The 20,324-nt window shown below is 35.4% G+C and overlaps 1 protein-coding gene across 3 annotated transcripts in view; it reads left to right on the top strand.

The window, feature by feature from the left end:
* The window catches only part of CACNA2D3 (calcium voltage-gated channel auxiliary subunit alpha2delta 3), a 391,160-nt gene that overhangs the window by 332,830 nt on the left and 38,006 nt on the right, over window positions 1-20,324 (top strand). For all 3 annotated transcript variants that reach the window (XR_007628662.1, XM_050312820.1, XM_050312819.1), the window contains 3 exons: window positions 15,197-15,258; window positions 16,139-16,183; window positions 19,479-19,541. Coding sequence is in view for 2 of the 3 variants with exons in the window: in XM_050312820.1 (XP_050168777.1) it covers window positions 15,197-15,258; window positions 16,139-16,183; window positions 19,479-19,541 (170 nt within the window). In the remaining variant the exon portion in view is untranslated. The remainder of the gene's footprint in view (window positions 1-15,196; window positions 15,259-16,138; window positions 16,184-19,478; window positions 19,542-20,324) is intronic.

Raw genomic sequence — 20,324 nt, 5'->3', positions numbered from 1 at the left:
GAATGTAAGACTTTCAATCCAGTAGGTAGATCAGTAAGGAATTTGTTCTGATGTTATAACTAATATAATGCAGTTAGAAGATACTTTGGTTTGTACTCCTTTTCCTAGAACTAAATGAGCAGAACTATATGAAGGTGAGAAGGGCTTACTTGGCAAATGCTGAAACACCGACCTTACGGTGTGCTTTGGTAGGTAGATAAATTACCAGAGTGGATGCAAGGCCTTCAGGATGAGGAGAAGCACAGGGAATAGAGATGCTGGGCCTCTCTACCTTTACTGTAAGTTAGATGAAGCTGCAGCAAGGGGCAGATTATGTGTCAGCAGAGTATTTGTTCCATCACAAATAGCAGCAGGGGGGGCAGATTCGATTCTAAATCATTTCCTGACTGATGTGTACTACCTGTTATGCATGCTGAGCATCCACAGATGGAATGTATCACCATTATGATTAGAGTTAATTAACAAATTCATTTTGCCATTATTGTGAGTAGGAAAAAAATATTGCTTGACATCAAGCTAACATAAGTGAAAAAGATAAAATAGGAGCAAGAAAGCCACATGTAAAATAAGGACAGGTGTACACTTTGTTTTATCTTAACATTTTAGGTGCTTTTTGTCCACTCTTAAACATGTTAAAGTTGAGATAATTCACTGTTCTTCTAGATAGTTTATTTATTTTTCACCAAAGAAAAGTTTCTTTTTTAAGCTTTTTCTTAGTGGTTTTGTTTCCTTATTTTTATATTTAAGCAGAATTTCTAATCATGGTCACAGCTCACCCTGGACTCAAACTTAAGACCAAAATAGAAATCTCCTGTGCATTCTGAATGGTTGATTTACTAAGCCAGTTCTTGTAAGAACTGGAAAAATTTTTTTGAACAGCTTCTGTAAAAGGGCTTTGAAATGTTCATAGTGTATGAAGAAAGATTGTAAAGTGCAATAAATGTTTCTTAAACTGCTGCTCACCAATTGTGCTACAAAATTGAACTCGTTCTTCATTGATGCCTTTTGTGCTTTTAAAGCAAACTGTAGCAGTTAAGTAAAACTTACTCACTGTAAAATATTGGGAACTCCTGTATTTATGGGCTCAAAAGGACTCTTTCTCTTTGCCTTAGTAGTCACTTGAACACAAGAACTTGTAGAAGCAGGGATGATATATTTGCTGCAGTAAAAAGTCAAATAGTTAAACCTCTTGCAGCACTTTAGAAATAGCCACAGGAGGTTTTTTTTTCATTAATTTATCAAAGTACTAAACAACTTGACGTTAATATTATACAGCTGATAAACACTGGATACATAATTTTCATGGATTTAAGCATCCGTAGAAATTTAAATATACCATTGGATCAGGACCAATGTGCTCAGTAGCTTTGGATTTGAGCTCTGATGGAATATTTCCCTTCGATGATCTTTTGCTACAAGAGGAAAGGTTGAAGCCTGTAGGTCCTGAAAGAAGCTCAGTTGTCTTGCAGGTAAAGTATGATGGACCATCTGTCAACTACGTTACAATGTGCCTGTTACCAGCATGTGACTCTCTTCAGCACTGGTATGTGGCAGTTGTGACTAGCAGACCTCTGAGTATGATGGATCAACAGGACCTGGAATGTCAGGGTTTTTTGCTTGTGGGACCATTTCCCAAGTGGAATAAGGATGCTGTAAACTTGTACCGTATAACTGCAATGAACAACAACGAGCCAGATACCTGTACTTGCTGCTGCTGTTCTTCATTTCAATAGCAGATAAATGTCACAGGGCAGTACAGAGTTTGCTCCTTTTCTGTCCTCTTTGTTCTCTCTGGATTTCTGTGTCATCCCTACTGCTCTAAGAGCTGCAGCAGCAGGCACCAAAAGTCTTCTGAACATCCTAGAGATCACATGGTATGCTGTTATCCTTCTCTCCCCCCTGCCCCCATTTTTAACCTGTCAACAGGTTTTAAACACCAAGGATGTTTTTAAAGCACTTTTTTTTCCTGAGAATGTTTTAAATGAAGTAACAGGGTAAGTCAGGTATATGGATAGATTTCTCATCCCTCAAGTTGAGCTAGTTCTGTTGTTTTCAGACATGATAAATCCTTGGGAAACTTAGCTAGTATAAAGGATAATGATACTTCTGTTTAGAATTTGTGAAATAGGCCACTGAGAGGACTTCTTTGTTTAAAAAAGAAAATACTCTTTCAGTGGGCATTTTATTAATGAGAATTACAATACTGGAAAATCTGGTCTAGATTAGCAAAGAACAGTTACAGTGTATCCAAATGGAACTGGTTGGATAATTAAATTCATTTAATAGGTACTGAAATTTAAACCTCTTGATCCCTCTGACGTAAGCATAACTCTTAAAAGTCGTGGAACTTGATTCTAAAAGTGTAATGTGGGAGAGAAATGTTGAGACCATGATTAAGGATTTCAGATACCCTGGGAGGAAATGTATGCAGGAGTAAAACAATAGGCATTTAAATAAAGAAAAAAAGAAGCGGGGGGGAAAAAAAAAAGAAGAAAAAAGAAAAAAAAAAACAAACTGTAGCTATGAAATATAAAAAGTAGCTTTAATAAAACCCTGTAAAGTGTGCAGCTTATACCAGCAGTAATGAAGCAACATGACTGGGATAACCTAATGGGAAAGAAAGGACATTAAAGATATAAATAATTTAGAAACATCATGTTTTCACTATCCTTACACTCTTTTTACCTGTTCTGTGTTATCTTGTCTGCTTTGACTAGTTGGTCTTCCACATGTCTGTTTTGGTTTCCTATTTTCATGCTCAAAGGTCCTCATTCTGTGATTTCTCATTAGTAGAATATTTTTTTTCAATATTGATTAGAATTTATAAAGTATGTGCACTGTATAATATTTTCCTTCTCTTGGTTTTTAAAAAGGAAAATTGTTTACTGCATTTTAATACATCTTTTAGGAGGATTGTAGCAAATGGCTGATAGGCTGTCTGCTAAGTAAAAAGGAAAATGTTTCAGCAAGATTGGCATAAATTATGAAGTCCTGACAGTCCTAATACTGAGCTATGCCTAGTTTTTGTTTCTACTAACTAAAGTTATCTCTAAGCTTTTAACTGTGGTTTCTGTTTCACTGTCCCCTAAGATGCTGAAGGATGAACTTTCTGATTCAAACCTATGGATTAGTAGAGAGGACAACATTTATAACAACAGTTGAAATGCCCCTGGGCAAGTATAAAGAAAAAGCACTCTATGAAAGTAGATTATTAGCCCATTTAAATGTTGATCTCATCTTTTTGTCTTCCATGTTTATGTCTGACTTTTGTATCAACACTGGGTGATGCTGAAGCATGCAGGTAACACATGTTACCATGTAGTACAATCCCTTTTTATCCAAGGGCATTTCTATTTTAATACTCTTCAATTTATGGTGGATCTCAAAAGTTCCCAACCTGTTTGAGCTTCCTCTGTCCATAAAGCTATAGCTTTCTTGGACAAAAAGGGTGTATTTTGATCTTTCCTTGCTTTCCTTTCCTTCTGCAGTATGTTATTTTGGAACATAATGGCCGAGGTTAGCTTGGTTGCTCATGTTTTGGCTGAGACTTTTCCCTTTTCAAAATGACAGTGTCCAGTTTCTTTCCATCTCTGTGTTTCAGCAGAGTTAGAATAGATGTGCTCAAAGTACTACTGACTTCTCTGTTTCTTCAAGTGCTCATTGGGAGGAGTAGCCTGACTGCATTTAGAAGCTGAAGTTATGCATCGTGCACCTGGTTTAGTGAAATAATAATTTCCACACCTTGGGTTTTTTTAGGTGTCATTAAGATCTTAAATGAATTTTCATTAATTCCTGCTACAAACTTCTTTTCTATAAACCCATTAGAAAGATGAAAAAACAGAACACTGTAATTTGTAGTTTGTGATGATTTGGAGATGTTATGTTCAAACACAGGCACTTAAGTGAACATTTGTGTTTCATGCAATCGTAGTACAGGCTTTTCCTTGGAAACTAAAGATTATCTACTCTACCAGGTGCCATCAGCTGGTCATACATTATTTTCTAACCTTTTATAAAGCAGTAGATCCGATGTTTCTGGAAGAGTGACCTTAACTTCTGGATAAATGGCTTCCCATTCTGTCTTACAGTTTTAAAGGTCAAATCTTGCTATATTTTTCTCACCCAAACTGGGACAACTGTTTTCAGATTGCACCCTAACCTATAATGTTGGCTGTAAGAATATTTAACTATAATTGCTTTCATTCTTAGAATTCAAATCACTTTTGATAGAATGTGAAGTATCCTTCCTCCCCTTTTGCAGCTGGGGAACTGGAGCACAGAATACTAAAGGTGATTTGCTCATGGTTGCACAACAGGTAAACAGCAAAGCCAGGAACAGCCCTAAGCCTTCAGTGCTTCAACCACTAAACCACCCAGTCTTCAGAGGCAGATGTTCTCTGATGGAAGCTTCACAGAAATCCACATTCCATGGGATCATTTGCTTACATGTGAATATTGTAAAACAAGAGCAAGGTTGTCATTTTAAAAAAGATTATTTTATATGCGTTAAGACCAGTATAATATATATGTGTAAGACCAGTTAACACATTTTAAGCAGTGGTGATGCTGAGATTTCCTCTGTTTTTTAGAGATTAAGACGGGCTGAACAATGGAGGGTTTCCCATGGTAAAAGTACTGCTGGAAATTTTTCTTCTGGTAATGTAATTAGGAAGTATTGGCTCCAGTTAATGTAACTTAAACAAAACATGTTGTCCTCGGCAAACTTGTTAAACAGGCATAGCATTGTCTAAAAAGAAAACAGGGACAATATAGTGTTTTCATGGAAACTCAGTTAAAATGCTGATTTGTGGATATGAGCATAATCAGTACTACAGTCTAATCTGATTGAATTAAGTGAAAAAGAGTCTTAGTTATGAAGTCAAGGCAGTATAAAAGTATCTCTACACATGCAAGAGTCATAGTCTTCCATCCTGATGGAATCTTTCTAACTCCATGTAAATTGGAGAATAAAGCAGGGAAATTTGTGTAGGACCCTTTTCTTTTTCCTTCTGTGGTCAAGTGCCCCAATTTTAATACAAAAATCAAGATCACAATTTAAAATAAATCTGTTCAAATACGCTTTATTGGACTCAGTAATAGTTTACTGCATCTCCAATGTGTGTTTTTTTTATTTTCTTTTTTTTTTTTAATGAAAGGGAGAAGGGCTTTTCCCTTAGGGTAGGGGTATCAGCTCTGTATTGTGAGAGAATGGAGAAGATAATCTTTGCTTACCTTATAGACATGCTGAGAAGATTTATTAATTCTGAAAAAGAGTGTTTGTAAAATAGCAGAAAAAAAGATAATTGATTGAATTGACCTATTAGAAAGTTAAATATGCTTTATAAATGTGTTACAGCAGCATTTCCAAGAGAATCTTTGTCATTTAGAAATGTCTACATTTTGAAAAGTGGCATTTCAAAGTTATTTTGATGCCTAGGAATATGATAGAGATGGCAGAAATCCAGTGTGAAGTGTTTCTGGAAAGCCCATCAATATCAGCCTATCTTTGGTATATGCCTTAACAGCTATAAAAACCTGGCCTTTGGAAGGTTAACTTTACTTGTAAATCAATAAGAGGTTTTCCTTTATAGAATAACATAATTTCTGAAAACTCCTGCCAAAAGTCTTTTCGTTGAGTGGAGATTTAAGGCCTTTTTTTGCCTCCAGAGCTCCATTCTGGAAGGTGCTAAGTGTTCTTATCACACGCTGGACATCCCTGAACTCTCCCAGACTTCAGTGAGCACTAGCAGTGCTCAACACCTTCCAGGCAGAAGCCCCAGCTGAATTTGCACCTACTAGGAAACAGTAGGAATAGAAGCTATTTGGTATGATAAATCCTTAGTTTAATGTAATACCAGACAATTACCTCTCAGAAACCCTCCTGATTTATTTCAAGGTTGTTAGATTAAAGGGGATTACATCTGGTATCCATGATTTCTCTCAAAAATTTCTGATTTACGATTCTAAAATATGCCTTAAGGCTGTATTGACAGCTAAATCCTACTAATCATTTGTATATAAATTGTAAGATACTACTTGTTGAAGCATCTGGATAACAGTTTATGTGAAGGGAGTAGGGTCCATTTGTACCTCTATTTTGAAAGTCATGTTAGCACTTACACTCTTTCTAGAAGTTAACAACTCACCCAGAAAAGTTCATTTATAGTCATAATTTGGCACACAGATCTCTGGCAATGATGACATTTTATCACAAAAAATAAAAAGTCTGTCAGTGCCTTTTCATTTTATCAGTCTCGACATTTTTTAAAAGCCTTCTTTCTTTCTTCTTGGAGTATCAATTAAAAATATTTATTAATTATGTATTTGGGCATAAGTTTATCGATAGGTTAGGGGTTGTATTTTGTGGCTTTAAGAAGGTCATTTCATCTTTGTGGAATGAAGCAAAGAAGCTCTTGGCTAATTTTTAGCACTATGAAGACACTTCTTAATTCATGCATAGTCACCAGATCAGACCTAAGCAACCATTTCTTCTGGTGAGTGTGTGGGTTTATATAGCAATTGTGAAGATTATTTCTGAAATATGGTAAGCAGACAAGTAAAATAGAAAATTTTCATTCTGTCCCTGAATGTCTGACCTCTTGGGTGCACATTAACTGTTTTCCAGTTCACATACTTGAACTTCTATATGTTAGATAAAGCAAAAGACATGTTATTTTCCTCAATACAGTTTATTCCTGAGAGGTATAGTTAACATATCTTGATGGTTTCAAAATGATGGCAGTAAATTGTTCTCATGAAATAAAATAAACGTGAAATGTTCAGATTATGGGCTATTTAATCCATAGTTTTAGAGACTGACTTTCAAAGTGAGATGTTTGTCTGTAATATACTGAACACATCTTGAATGATGGTATTTCTTTTTATTTAACACATGCAAAGTAGGAGAAGGTGAAAAAGAAGAAAGCTTATATTTCAGTATGCTGGAGAATCTTTCAGTGTTATTAATCTAAGATTGCTTTCCATTGCAGACATGGTTTAAACCTCTAGTTCAGGATGTTCCAGGAATGCTAGTTTATAGCTCAAATACCAGCTCCTACTTTTGTTGAGCAAATAGGCAGCTGTGTTCTTTTCTACACAGATATTCAATAAAAATGAATTTTTGATCCAAAATTTTTTTTAGAAAAGGCTTCTTTTGCAATTAATACTGTTCATGGAAAAGTTTACATCTGTCTCTTTTGCTGTTAACTGTTTTTTACAATTGTTCAGTAAAAGTTTGATTCATTCAAAACATGAATGAATCAAGAGGGTTGCAAATCCACCAGTGCTGTTTTCTTTGTACTTGCAACTGCAGAATACTGTGATACTACTCAAAACTATTTCAGACACATAAAAAATGTGTGCTCTGAGTCTTTTGGGCACGTACATTTTTTTGTACTTTTTTAAAACTATAGATTACCACCATGTGGTTAAACAGCAAAAAGATGGTTAAATAAAGTAGTGACCTTAGAAAAATAAAAACATGAGAACATTTCTGGAACTTTGCAGTAAATATTTGACTTGTAAAACATCTAAAAGATTTGGTGTTGAAAGGCTGAAGACTTGTATTCATGATGAGGTATTTCTGATGTATTATTTGACTTCAAATAACATTACTCGTATTTTTAGTAATTCAAACTAATATTCTAATCACAGTATAGCAAACAGTTTGTAAAGAATGTCACTGTTTTTATTATAACTTGGTAAATGAGAGGTCCAATACTTATTTCCAGATTATGTGATACAATAGAATGTTGATGTTTTCTCATTTGCTGTCCTAAATCTGGTTTGACTAATGAGATTTCCTATATTCATAGACCTTGTATACCACAATGACAACAGGACAGGGCAAGCAGTTGATACTCAGTGTGTTCTGCAGGAAGAGTTGCATTTTGTAAGTCCCCTCTCTGAGCTAAGATTGGGAGCAGCACAGTCTTCATGTCTTGGTCCCTTGATCTATAATGGGAGGGCATTGAACTGAGAGGGGGCAAATGGACAGAAAACTCCCTCCCAAGCCCATCTTGCAGTGGATGACATAATATTCATCTTTATTGTCTCATCCAAAGTGTTCTGTGTCTGGCAGTAGGACAACTTGTACCCATTCTGCTATGATAGGATTTCAGTTTGGGAGGGGTAAACCTCTTTGGAAATAGCAATAGAAGCTTTGTCCATTTCTGAAATCACCCTTTCTCAGAATGCTGAAATGTGTAGAAACAGATTTTTTTTTTGTCAACGTGCTTAGGTAGTCATCAGAATGAGGTCTGAAAAGGAAATATGATCAAGGTTTCAATGTGTTGAATTATAGCTACAAGTGGAAGCAGAAAGGATAACATCTCCTAAGAGAATCTGGTCACAGTCTCTAAGAGTTCAGATAAGTATCCTAATTTCTGAATGTCTGTCTGAACTCTGAGCTTCTTAGAGTTCCTTAATTGCAAACTTGAAACCACAGCCTTTTGGCTGAGATGGAAATGTAACCTGGCTATGCTACTCTATAGTAAGACTTCAGTTGTGAGAAGTAAAGCCTTATTTGAGAACCTGACAAGTCATGGATAGTCCCTTAAGATTTATAAATGTGCTTACAAATATATACTGTTCCTACTATTCATTTCAGTCATGGGATGTACTTGAATAGCAGGGAAACGCTATAAAACTAAAAGATGGTTAGGGATTTATAAAAACACCCTCGTTGCTTCATTATTTTAGCATTACTGTGGTCTTCACATCCTTGCTTTCAGTCTTTACATGCTTCCTATACCATCAGAATTCAGAAATATTTGTCTGAGTATTGGCCATGCAAACAGATTCTGGAATAAAGTTAAAGCCTCAAAGGAATTCATAAAAGCTCTGCCACCAGCACAGTTTCCCAGTTTCCTTTGTAATGGTTCTTGCTTCCCTCTGCAGGCTGCTGAAGCTTCAAGAGGCTAAGAAAAATACTACCCGACTTTCATCCTTTTTTTTTTTTTTTTTTTTTGTAATGGAATGAGCCAGGTGTCAGTAGGTTTCAGATATTTTCTAAAAGTCACAGGGAGGATACTCCAGACACCAGACAGGGCTTAACTGTGCCCTGCCTCACCCTTTCCAGATTTGGCAATCTAAGCCCATACTTTATACTATCAATGTACTGCTTGTATTTCCCAGGAACAAATCTTTCCAGCAAAGTGCACTCAATGTGGTTTTGCATGTGTAGTGGTAACTGTGGGGGGTTTTGTGTGTTATTTGTTTATTTGTTTATAGTTTTGTTTGTTTGTTCCTGATTTTGTCGGTGTTCTCTTTTTAAGTTAGAGATAGATTCTCAAGTACCTCCCCTGAGCTGTGCTCTTGGTACACAAAGTTTAACATGGGGTAAATTGGTAGATTTCTGTGGGAGCCCTTTGTAATGGTGTTGGCAGCACATCAGCTACTATCTTATGAAGTCTGAAATACAGTATAACTGTCTGAATGATAATTTACAGGTAACCTGTTTCCCTCCAAGTTCCTCAGTGAAGACTTCTGAAAAAGCAATGGACTTTCAGTCCAGAGTGTTGGGGGGTTTTTTATGTTTTCACTCAATTTATATCCTTTTTGTGTTTCCTCCTGCTCCTGCTGCTACTTCATTAGTCCTCCAGAAGGAAGATATGTGTCAGGTAGTCACAGGGAGTCTGGTTTATGATGATGTTCACAGACTGCCCTCCACAGTTCAGTTTGTCAGAGGTTGGCTGCAAACCAAGCCCTTCAGTTTTCCCTGGTGGTTTGAGTTTGGATGAACTTCGGCCTCCCAGCAATCATCATCCTGCTCCCCTTTCAGCTTGGCCTCACATCAAGTTCCCAACATCTCCTCCCTTTCTTCTTGAGCTTGGCCTCCAGGAAATTCCAGTTGCCATTGCCTTCCCTGTATCTTGGGAGTTTCCATCCAGACAACTGCCTCCACTACTAATTCTAAAAAACCTTCTGGAAGGAAAGAGCAGGTTTGAAGTCCACAAATAAAGGAGGCAGAACTTTAGCTTTTCATTGCTCATTTAAGATTTCACTCCTTTACCTGCTGCAGCACAATAGCTCTTATGAAGGAAGGATTCTTTGTGTTATGACATGTGCAAACTTTCCCTATAACAAACTGATAATTACATAGAGATTAAAAATGTCTGTGTATGTCCACTCTTCTGATGTCAAGAAGATAAATGTAATATACCAGTAATAATACAAGATTTTTTCTTGCTTATTTTATAGAATCAAAACTACTTGATAATTTACCGTGTGAGATTTTTTTATTTTACATTATATCTAGGTTAATAAAAGACTCTTTTTTTTTTAACAATCTGTAAATGTTAATGAGGCACTGTAATGCAAATTCAGGTGGAAAAGGTAGGTGCACATTTACATGGATTTCAAAGGAATAAATAAAAAAAAAAAAAAAAAGCAAACTAGAATATTAAAATAGTTTAAGGGTACCTGAATACTCAATAGACACATTGCAGGGTTAGGCTACAAGTTGTAAGAACATTATAAATTTTCACTGAGTTAAATAAAATATAAAATATAACAGAAACCAACCCAACAAACCAACACATTGCAGAGGACAGTTTCTGAAAAATAGTGGTATTTTATCCAAATGCACAGTGTATACCTTATTTTTGCTGGGGTAGGAATTGGGCTTTATCATTAGAAAAACAGAATAAAGTACATAACCGCTCAATAATTAGGCCCATTTTTTATCAGTTTTGCTGATGTAACAGTTGCCTGTAGCAGTTCTGGAGATGACTGGTGTCACCACCCAGCACTGAGACTGCCCAATGCTTTCAATTGTACACTCATGTTTTCAATATATTAGAAAACAGCCAGATTGTTCGACTGAATTTGTTGTTGTTGTTGTGTGTTTGAATCAGGGTCAGACTTTCCAGATAAGAAAACTAATTTTTTTTTTTTTAACAGTATGATAAAATTCTGAGGATCTTCTGTTTGAAGAGAGGAACTGAAAAAATGAGTTGGGGGGAGAAGAGGAAGGAATGGGTAGAAGGGGAAAGATCACTGAGGAGGAGACTGAATGAAGTGTGAAGTTTGGAAAGGGGAAACTGCATTTTACTGTGCAAGTGAAGTGAACCTGGGATTAGAAGCAGTCTGGGAAGTGCACAATTGACAAGTGCTTGTTGGTATTTTTATATATCCTGCATGTGATTTAAGAGGGACCGTCTCTGAGAATACAACTATGCTGCATGATACTGGAACATAAATATATTACTTATGACATAACTGTATTATTGTAGGAGAGTTCCTCTTGGAATACCTCTAACTTGTTAGCCAAGGCTTCTTGGGATTGAAGGGAAAAAATATCCACATTTTCTTTTTAATTATGCTACATAACACCTATGTTTTATAGGGGATTTTTATCATCTTTGGTGGTGGGAGTCTTCCATTAATCTGTACTAGCTGTTCTTCTTGACAGCTGTGGTGTTTATTTCTCAGTATTATGCATTGGGGTGCAATATTCAGTGTCTCATTCTTTTCCTGAGCTGAACACTGAAGACAGAGATTTTGAACTGAAACAGATTTGAACAGAAGAAGTGCAATCAACTTTTTAAAAATATGCAAATGTGTTCTGGAATATTTCAGATTTAGTTAGTAGATATTTTAAAAGATAATAAGAGTTAATATTATTAGGCAGAAAAAAAGAGCACCTTAAGGAGTCTAAGCTTAATATACAAAAGCAATACAGATTAAAAAATAATCCTGATACAATTCTCTATCCTAGATTTCTTATTTTGAAGCCAAGTTAAACCTCATTTAGGATAATTCCATCAGAAAAAGGAGGCCAAAATGTTCTCAAAATGTTAGGCATCTTTTATGTATGAGAAAGAATCTTAGTCTATACCATATTCTGTGGGAAAAGAAATGGAGACCTTAAAATATTTTTGTAACCTTGCTGATCTAGTGCTTTTATATAGTATAATAGTCTATAGATATTTCACGGAATGGAAATCCCTTTAGCTTTTATTACTTTTTCCTATAATTATGTATTTGGAATCTCTTTGTCAGGTTTATAGGGAGATTCAGCTCCTCTCTTGCCTGAAATAAATCAGTCTAATCCATTTTCCTCTCTTATTTTAAGTAGGAAATTATTCTTTTTGCTTAGAGCCTAAGAAGTCTTGCAATTCTGTGCACAGAAGTAATTTGTTGAGGAAGGCTTTCCTAATCTTTCTGTCTGTTTGCTTAACCATGGAGATCTTGAAATGAACTCAAGCATTCCTGATCTATTCTGAATTATTTGTTTTCCTTCATGTTTGCCTGGTATTAAGCAGCCCTGAGCCCTGTAGCAGTTGAACACTTCCCAGTACTTCTATCCCAAAAGCAACCCACTAAAGGAGTGAAATATTACCTTCTGCCATGGAATTGATGCATAGGGAAATTACTTATTTAACAATAATTATCACTCAGCCGAGAATATAACTTTGTCATTCTCAACCATCTGTTATTTCACAGGGTCTGCACTGCAGAATAGCAGCTAATTTATTAAACTAAGGCAAGAAACCTCAGGGATTTAATAACTGTTTTCCATAGACAGCATTGAAGGTATTTAACGGAATCACCTAAGAAAATTTGCAATATTTGTTTGAAATGTTGGCTTTTATGCTACATGGAGAAAGAGTTCTCCAAATCCCCCTCCCATGGATTGTTCTCCTGCACGTCTCCAGCTCCAGCCCCCTCTCCCCTGTGACATTACAGAGGAAAGGCAGCAGTGAAGACAAAACTTTTTCTCCTTGCTTTTGCTACTTTTTCCTGGCTGAAAAAAATAATTTTCTATCCTTTGGCCATTTTGGTTGAACCAAGCCTGCAAATGTTGAAGAATACTTTATGCTTTAGAATGTGTGTCCCACACAAAGATCAAGTCATTTTGTTGTTTGTAGTTTGTTTTTTAATTAAAAATGTGGGTGTTGTCTGAGTATCTTACTGAACAATATTTAGACAAATTTCAGTGCAATTACAGTTTTTTAATCTAACCTCTGTGGTAGCTGTTACACCCAGGAGGCTAAACTAGGAATTAGTGACATGGGACATATAATTTTGAAGTTTTCCTGTTTCCCTTTTCTCCCACATGTAGCCAGTTTATAAAACATAGATTTTAAATATAGAGTGGCTTGGAGCACAGGTATTTTATATTAAAGTTCTTGAGTGCTGAAGGACAAGGGATTGCTCAGAAGAATATATTGGCTCTAAAACCTTTTGAAGTATATTTGAATAGCTCATATAGCATTAAATGACCAAACCAAAAAAAGTCATCTTCTAGTTCCAATGTTCTTGAAAAGCTCAGGAGGGAAAAACCTGCAAAAATGCTTCAGAATCACACCAGGGCTTGAAAAGAAAATTATTTTCCCATACACTAACACTTAACTCTTTTGAAAGTAGAGGCATTCAAATAACTTTTGGCTGAATTTTAGGAAGAATTAGTAATTTTCATTTATTACATACTAGATAGGATATAGATTATTTAGAAGCTACTCATTCCATAACAGGGAAGTTCTTGTGTGAAATTGTGCAAGAAAATCTGTTCTTTTACATCTTCAGGATAATCAACTTGATAATTTGGAAATTGAAATTTTCTCAATTTTGTGAATGGCTTCTCTGCTCTGGGAGGTGAGAACTCCAAAGGGTCAACCTTATCAGGACCATAAATGAGCAATATCTAAGTACAACCCATGCATCTCTCCTGTTAACAGCATTTGAGATTTCCCAGGCTAACATCACACCCTGAAGTGAAATGGTTTCCTTGAGGAAAGTGTGTGTGTTTTGCCTTCATTTCACAAAAAGGGATGTGCAGATCACCTGAGTGCTGGGAGTGAACCTGAAGGCAAACAATAGATGAAGAAAACACATGCTGCATGGCTGTCAGACAGTATCTTCTCATGGGCTGTGAAATTAATTCCTAGATAATAAAATGTAGCTGGGGAGAGTCTCCTCTGGTGTGTATTCAAAAGAACTGGATTTCTCTACTTATGTTCTTAAGCAAAAAACATCCCTGAGTTACAGATAGCAAAAAAATATTTATAACCTGCTAGAATAAGAAAATTGTTGATGTAATTTCATATTCTATTGTATCAGTTCATTACAGATTTCATTTCACATACTTTTCCTTACCTGCTTACACAAAATAGAATATAAGCATGACATCAGCGTGTGTGCATTTGCAAAAGCAAGTGCCAGTAATCTGAATGTAAATATGTTTTTAAATGATTCCTGCTGTGGACCCTAGAGGAGGAATGAATAAATGAAATTTTATTCAGTTTTCCAAAACAACTACTTTTTCCTTTTGTATGAGGCTTTGTTTTTAAACAAAACATTTTATAAATGAATTTGCTAGGAGTTGGGTTTCTGACTTTTAAGGCTTTACAGCTGAAGCTTCTTTGAATTCTCAGTTTAGGCAGGTGAGACCAGAAGAATCAACTACCTATGGAGCTTATGCAAACCACAGTGCCTTGTATCATTCTTCAACAGGAATGTCAGATTGGGCTGGCAGAAACGTTCACTGGTATTTGGGAAAACAATCCCATCTGAAATTATGACAAATGTATAACTTACACCAGTAGTATCTTTAATAACTCTTTTTTAAAATTACAATTTATTAGCATTAATAGCCTTTTTCTTTAAAATTTGAAACCCAGTTACATGGGTCAGATACTTTCCTTTGACAGAACTACACATAATCTTTTTTTTCAAACAAAATTTTAATGCTTCTTTTGTTCCACTGATAAGTCATGGATTAAATGACCTCAGAACAAATCATCACTTGAAATGTTAACCAAATTTTAATGTTGTTTCAGCAAATCTTCATGTATTTCATCACAAAATAGATACTATGAGTTCCCTGCAGTTGATATATATACTGGTACCAGTAAAATATAAATGAGATTGGTATGAACATAAGGATGTTCAGCTTATGGTTCTTTTGTGTTAATTATGGAGACTTATGCATTTTGAATGAGTTTTTTATACAATGTGACGAATCTCTAAATCTCTAACAGCATCTTCCTATTTAGCCAAGCTGTAAAGGGTTTAAAATATGACTGTGTGGTCCCTTCAATTTAATTAGCTGTGGTTTTTTATTTCAGGGCTTACTTTCTCTTTTCATTGTAAGACTTTTTCTTTCTGAGTAATTTCAAATAATCATTTTGAAGGAATTAAGCATGCTTGGTTTATTTATTAATTAATATTTTTTAATTTATGTCTTTCCTAGCTGTAGGTATCCAGATGAAACTTGAATTTTTCCAGAGGAAATTTTGGACTGCCAGCAGACAGGTATATTTTAAATTTTTCTTTGTCATTAAATACACAACAGATTTTGAACTGTGCAGGTGATCTGCAATATTTTGTCACAAGCAAACTATTGTAAAGAAACAATGTATTTGAAGATTAGTGCTAATTTACATTCCGGTTCATCATTACAAAGGAGAATTCAATGGTGAATAATATTTGCTTGATCCCATGTTTACGGAAGCAATTAGAAAGATTATGAATTTTAGACCCCAGTACATTTGTTGGGATGTTGTTTTTCTGCCTTAGAAAAAGTATAAACAGTAAACAAAACCTTGATATTTATTTACTTCCAGTAGTAGCAGAATTATCCCTTCTCACTTATTTAGGTTTTCTGTTGTAACATTCAGTAACTGAAGTATCATATTAATTCACTAAACCAGGTTACTGAATCATAATCTTCAATGAACTTCACTTAACACATTCAGGGGATAGAATTTGTACTCATTGAAGGGGATAATCAGGTACTTTCTAAAGATTAGGAGATGCCACCCCTATTTTGAGAATGGATTGGAATTTCACTGTTCCAGAAAAAAAACCCTAAAATGCAGCTCTGCCCTACCCCTACTGGAAAACCCTCCCTCTGGGAATGATCTCCAAGCTTCCTGCACATGGAGGAGATTGTGGTGTTTAAAGCAGCTGAAATTGTTACCTGTTACTGCACCTTTTCTCTGCAGGCAGGAACAGAACAGGTTTGGTGAACAGGTTTAAAATTTTCCTAGTCATTTTTAGAACCATTTTAGATAAAAGTGTAATCGGTAGCAACTCTTTTATAATTCTGCCCATACGAATTTTTAAGATGTTTATTTTGTAATCTTTGAATGAGAAATGAAAATGTTTTATTGATTTTTGATATCATCTCTAGTGTGCATCTCTCGATGGCAGATGTGCTATAAGTTGTGATGATGAAGTAAGTATTTAATGGATTTGTTTTCCATGTATGTCTCTACTGCACTAGAACATAAAGTTGATGAATTAATTTGAACATCTTGTGTACATAATGATCTCTTGGTGTATTTGGTAATCACCTTTAATATATTACATTATTTAGATACTGAGACTTTTATGATGACTGCTTATAGACATCCACTTAATCACAAGGTTGACATCAGTACTTAAAACATGTTGCAGTAAATTCTGCTTTTGAATCCAGTTTGGGATAATTTGAAGCAGTGCTAAGGCATTTGTTTACTACTTTATTATTAACTTTAAAAAACCATAAGCTGTTTAAAGTCTTTTCAGCCTGATACCACCAGGAGCCATGTGAGCATATGTAGAAATTTAGTAATTCTGAGAACCTTGGTGATTTAGAGATTCCAAACTTTTTCTTAATGACAAAAAATACTGTTGATAGGACTCAATCAAATCACAGCTCCTCTGTTGAGTCTCTTAACTTTCACAGCTTCTCTCAATGACAGGAAAATATCTGTGAACAGATATGGTATAATTTAAAGCATTTTAAAGTAAATATTAAGTAATTAATGCAAATTGAATGGCACAATAATCAATAAATATTAATTATTATTAATAGCAAAAATAATTTTAAAAAAGGAGATTATCAATGTGTGTGATACTTTTGATTTTAAAATATATCCTAGTAATTTGAAATATTTAATTTTTTGAAAGCTTTGAATTTGCTCATTTCTTCTTGGTTTCCTGATGCCTCACATTTTATTTAAATGTACTGTTTTCTTTCTTTTTTATTTTTGGTTTCTTAACCCATATTACATTCCATTACTGTTATTGTATATTGGAGCTGTGAAAAATACATAGAGGACTTGAACTTGATCAAAGTTACTGTAATTCAAATGTGTTCTCAGACCTCAGTCAACATTCTTGCTGTGTTTATTCTGGACTTTATGCCTATGGTTTTACAAGCTCAGGGACTCTCCACCTATGGAACATTCCCCTTGAAATCTGAAGTTCACTGAACTTGAACCTTTGGGCAAACCTGAGCATAGTTCACTTCCAGTACCTGTGAAATATTGTGAATTAAACCTCCTGAATACAGCTCTAGTCAATCCAAAAGCTATTATTTCATGCAATAATCTTGTATCAGAAATCTTTTGTTTGAGATTTGCTAATGTGTTGGATGAGTAAATGTACCCTGCTGCCCTTTGTCAGCGCTGAAATTGTTATAAACTGTTTCTTTAACACAACGTTGAATACTGAAAGTTATTTATCTTGTTGGCAAGTGGTGAATGGATGGTCCTGAATGAGTATTTTTTCCCTTTGTTAATGTTTCTAAAATGGATTGAAATAGAAGCCCTCTTATCTTCACATTTCACCAAATGATGCATATTCCACTTATTTCATTATTCCTTTTTCCAATACTAATGCTAAAAAATTAGTATTTTTTAAATTTCTGAACAATGCTAGTGAATGACTCTGTCTTAGAGATTTGAGACATGGCCACTAATTTTTTAATTGAACCAGCATTTTCCCAAGAGCATGTAACTCACAAACTATTAAATGAAGCCTACACTCTTTCTTGTCCAGCATAACTATTTTTATTTGTTTTCTATGGAGAAATATTGTTTCAAAGCACTGTCTTCAGATTAATCTTTCATGCATGAGGACTGCAGATATGTATCCTCAAAAGAGTTCTCTGTTGACTTAGCTCCTCTCCTAATAAAGTTGGTGGGAGGTTTATGATGGACTTTGGGGACAGCAGTTCTGGTGTTGCCGCCTGCTTATGAAATTCCACCCTTCACACACCATTGAGGTTAAGGAGCTACCTCTTCTGAATGCATTAGCTCTGCTGGGTTCTTTGCCAGCATCAGCAGCTTTTCACATTTCATTTGCCAACTTGGGGCTTTCCAGCAGATCAGAGGTTGGAAATGAGTTGTTTCAACTTCCTTTTTGACAGGTTTTCTGTCGCTGGGGGTGCCTGTAGCTTAGGTTCCCCTATTAGAATGAATATCATGGATTTGCATTAGGGAATAATGTTCATTCTGAACTTTTCCCTGATTTTGGCTTTCTTGTTTTTATAAAAACTCTACCTCAAGCCAGCATTTTTGCAAATCTCTCCTCTTCTATGCCCCACAGAACAGTACTAATATTATGGCCAGAATGAGAATCAAATACACCTAAGCGTTTCTTGAAGTACCGGGCTGCATTTTTGCATCTTGCACAGCTACTACTGCATAGGGCTGCTTTTCTTCCAAAAACAGCAGAGAGATTTTGCTGGATGTGCATAGAAGAAAGTATATTTTCTCAGTATATTTTCTCATATCTCTGCACAGCCCATTTGCAGCAGGAAAGATTTTGAATTAAGAACAAAACCACAAGAATTCCTATTTTGAAAGCCATTCTACTTAGTTTTTTTTATTTTTACACAAATATCACAGAAAATTCAATAAGCAATGATAAAAATGTTTGCTGATTTAGACCAACAACAGAAATATGACAAAGGTTTAACACTGAGGTGGGTATTTGGCAATACTGAAGAGAAACTGAGTTATATCAGTGTTTGAGTTGAACCTTATGTTTAAACTCTGAAGCACAGTAATTAAAACTTTGCCTGTAGCAAGTAATTCACTTGAGGTTAAAACAGTGCATGTGTGTATGCAGGGAAGCACTGATTTGGGTTTACCTTGTTTTATACAGTTTATATGTCTGACCTACGAAAGGCTAACAGTCCTACCTCTAAATCCAGTTCCCAATTAAAAACACAATTTGAAAAGCTTTAAGAGACCTGTGGGGCCTCTTTTACAGAAGTTTCTGGTCCCATCCCCCAGTGAACAAATTAAAAAATATTACCTGGTCCCCTGTTGGGTCTGCAGGCTGACACTGTGTTTTCATTAATACATCGTTAGGGTAATGACACTGTGCTGATGTTTTTCTCCAAACACAGGAGAAGCCATCAGGAAGACCAAAGTTCTGAGCCTTTGCAAACTTAGTTATAAGGAAAACTTTTGAGAATGGCTTACAGAAACACTGACCTTGTTTTTCTTATTCTTGTTTGTAATTATTATATATCCTCCCATTTTGTACACATCTTTGTTTTGTTTTGCATGAAGCAAATGCATAAAAATTAAATCGGATAACATCCCATAAGTCAGGACTCCACTCACTTAGAATTTATGCAAACCATTATAACAACCTGAAGGTTTTACCCGTTTACAATTCACTTAAAAGTACATGATTAACTTATTGATATATCCTAAAATAAAAAATTAAAATGATATTTTATCATTTTTCAGACAATCAACTGTTACCTAATAGACAACAATGGATTTATTTTAGTATCTGAAGACTATAGGCAGGTAAGTGAAAGATTTTTCTTCAGTCTTTTCAAGTAACACATTCATGTAAAAGTACTTATTTCTTAAATAGGCCACCATCTGAAAACGGTAAGGAATCAGTAACATAAAATTAAAAAAATTCCTTCTACAAAGAATGTAAGTTGTTTTTCACAGGAGCTCAATTTCTCTCCCATCGGGGCACGGTCTGCTCCTAAAGTCATAAATGTTCTCTTAAAGGCCTTTTTGCTGCAGAAGTGTCTGTTGTCTGTGAAATGCTTTTACCCCCAAAAAAACTCCCAGATTCTCTATGGCATTTTTGTCACATGGAAAGGCTGGGAAGGGAGGGAGGGAGGGAGGATACCATGATGGGGCGAGGGGGGGGCTGTGTGTGGATACAGAGCTTTTACATTCAAACTTGAGATAATGAGATTTTACAGAGCTGTTATTTGAGGAGTTTGTTTTCTGAAGTGGATTACAGACATTGAAGGATTAAAACTAAGCACTCAGCATCACAACAGAGAGGACAAGGAGCATGATTAATAAGAAGATCAAGTTGCTTATTCTTCTTGGAAAATTATTGAAAAATTAATGTATGATCACTCGATCCTGCAAACCTTATGAAGGAACCATCACCATTCTCATTAACTTTTGCCTGAAAACAGCTGAGATGGTGCCTTAATTATGCCAAAATTGTCTGAAGTTGAATTTCTTTTATGTGTTGGTATTATGAATAGGAATATTCACACTCCTATTTAGCCCTCAGGTGAATTAATCTGTTATGACTGGGTTGGTTACTGAGAAACA

The sequence above is a fragment of the Myiozetetes cayanensis genome, unplaced genomic scaffold, assembly GCF_022539395.1.
Source record: "Myiozetetes cayanensis isolate MyiCay16 unplaced genomic scaffold, myiCay2020 scf18, whole genome shotgun sequence".
NCBI lineage: Eukaryota > Metazoa > Chordata > Aves > Passeriformes > Tyrannidae > Myiozetetes > Myiozetetes cayanensis.
Note: the sequence above shows the minus strand (reverse complement) of the source record. Positions and strands in the feature narration are given on the sequence as shown.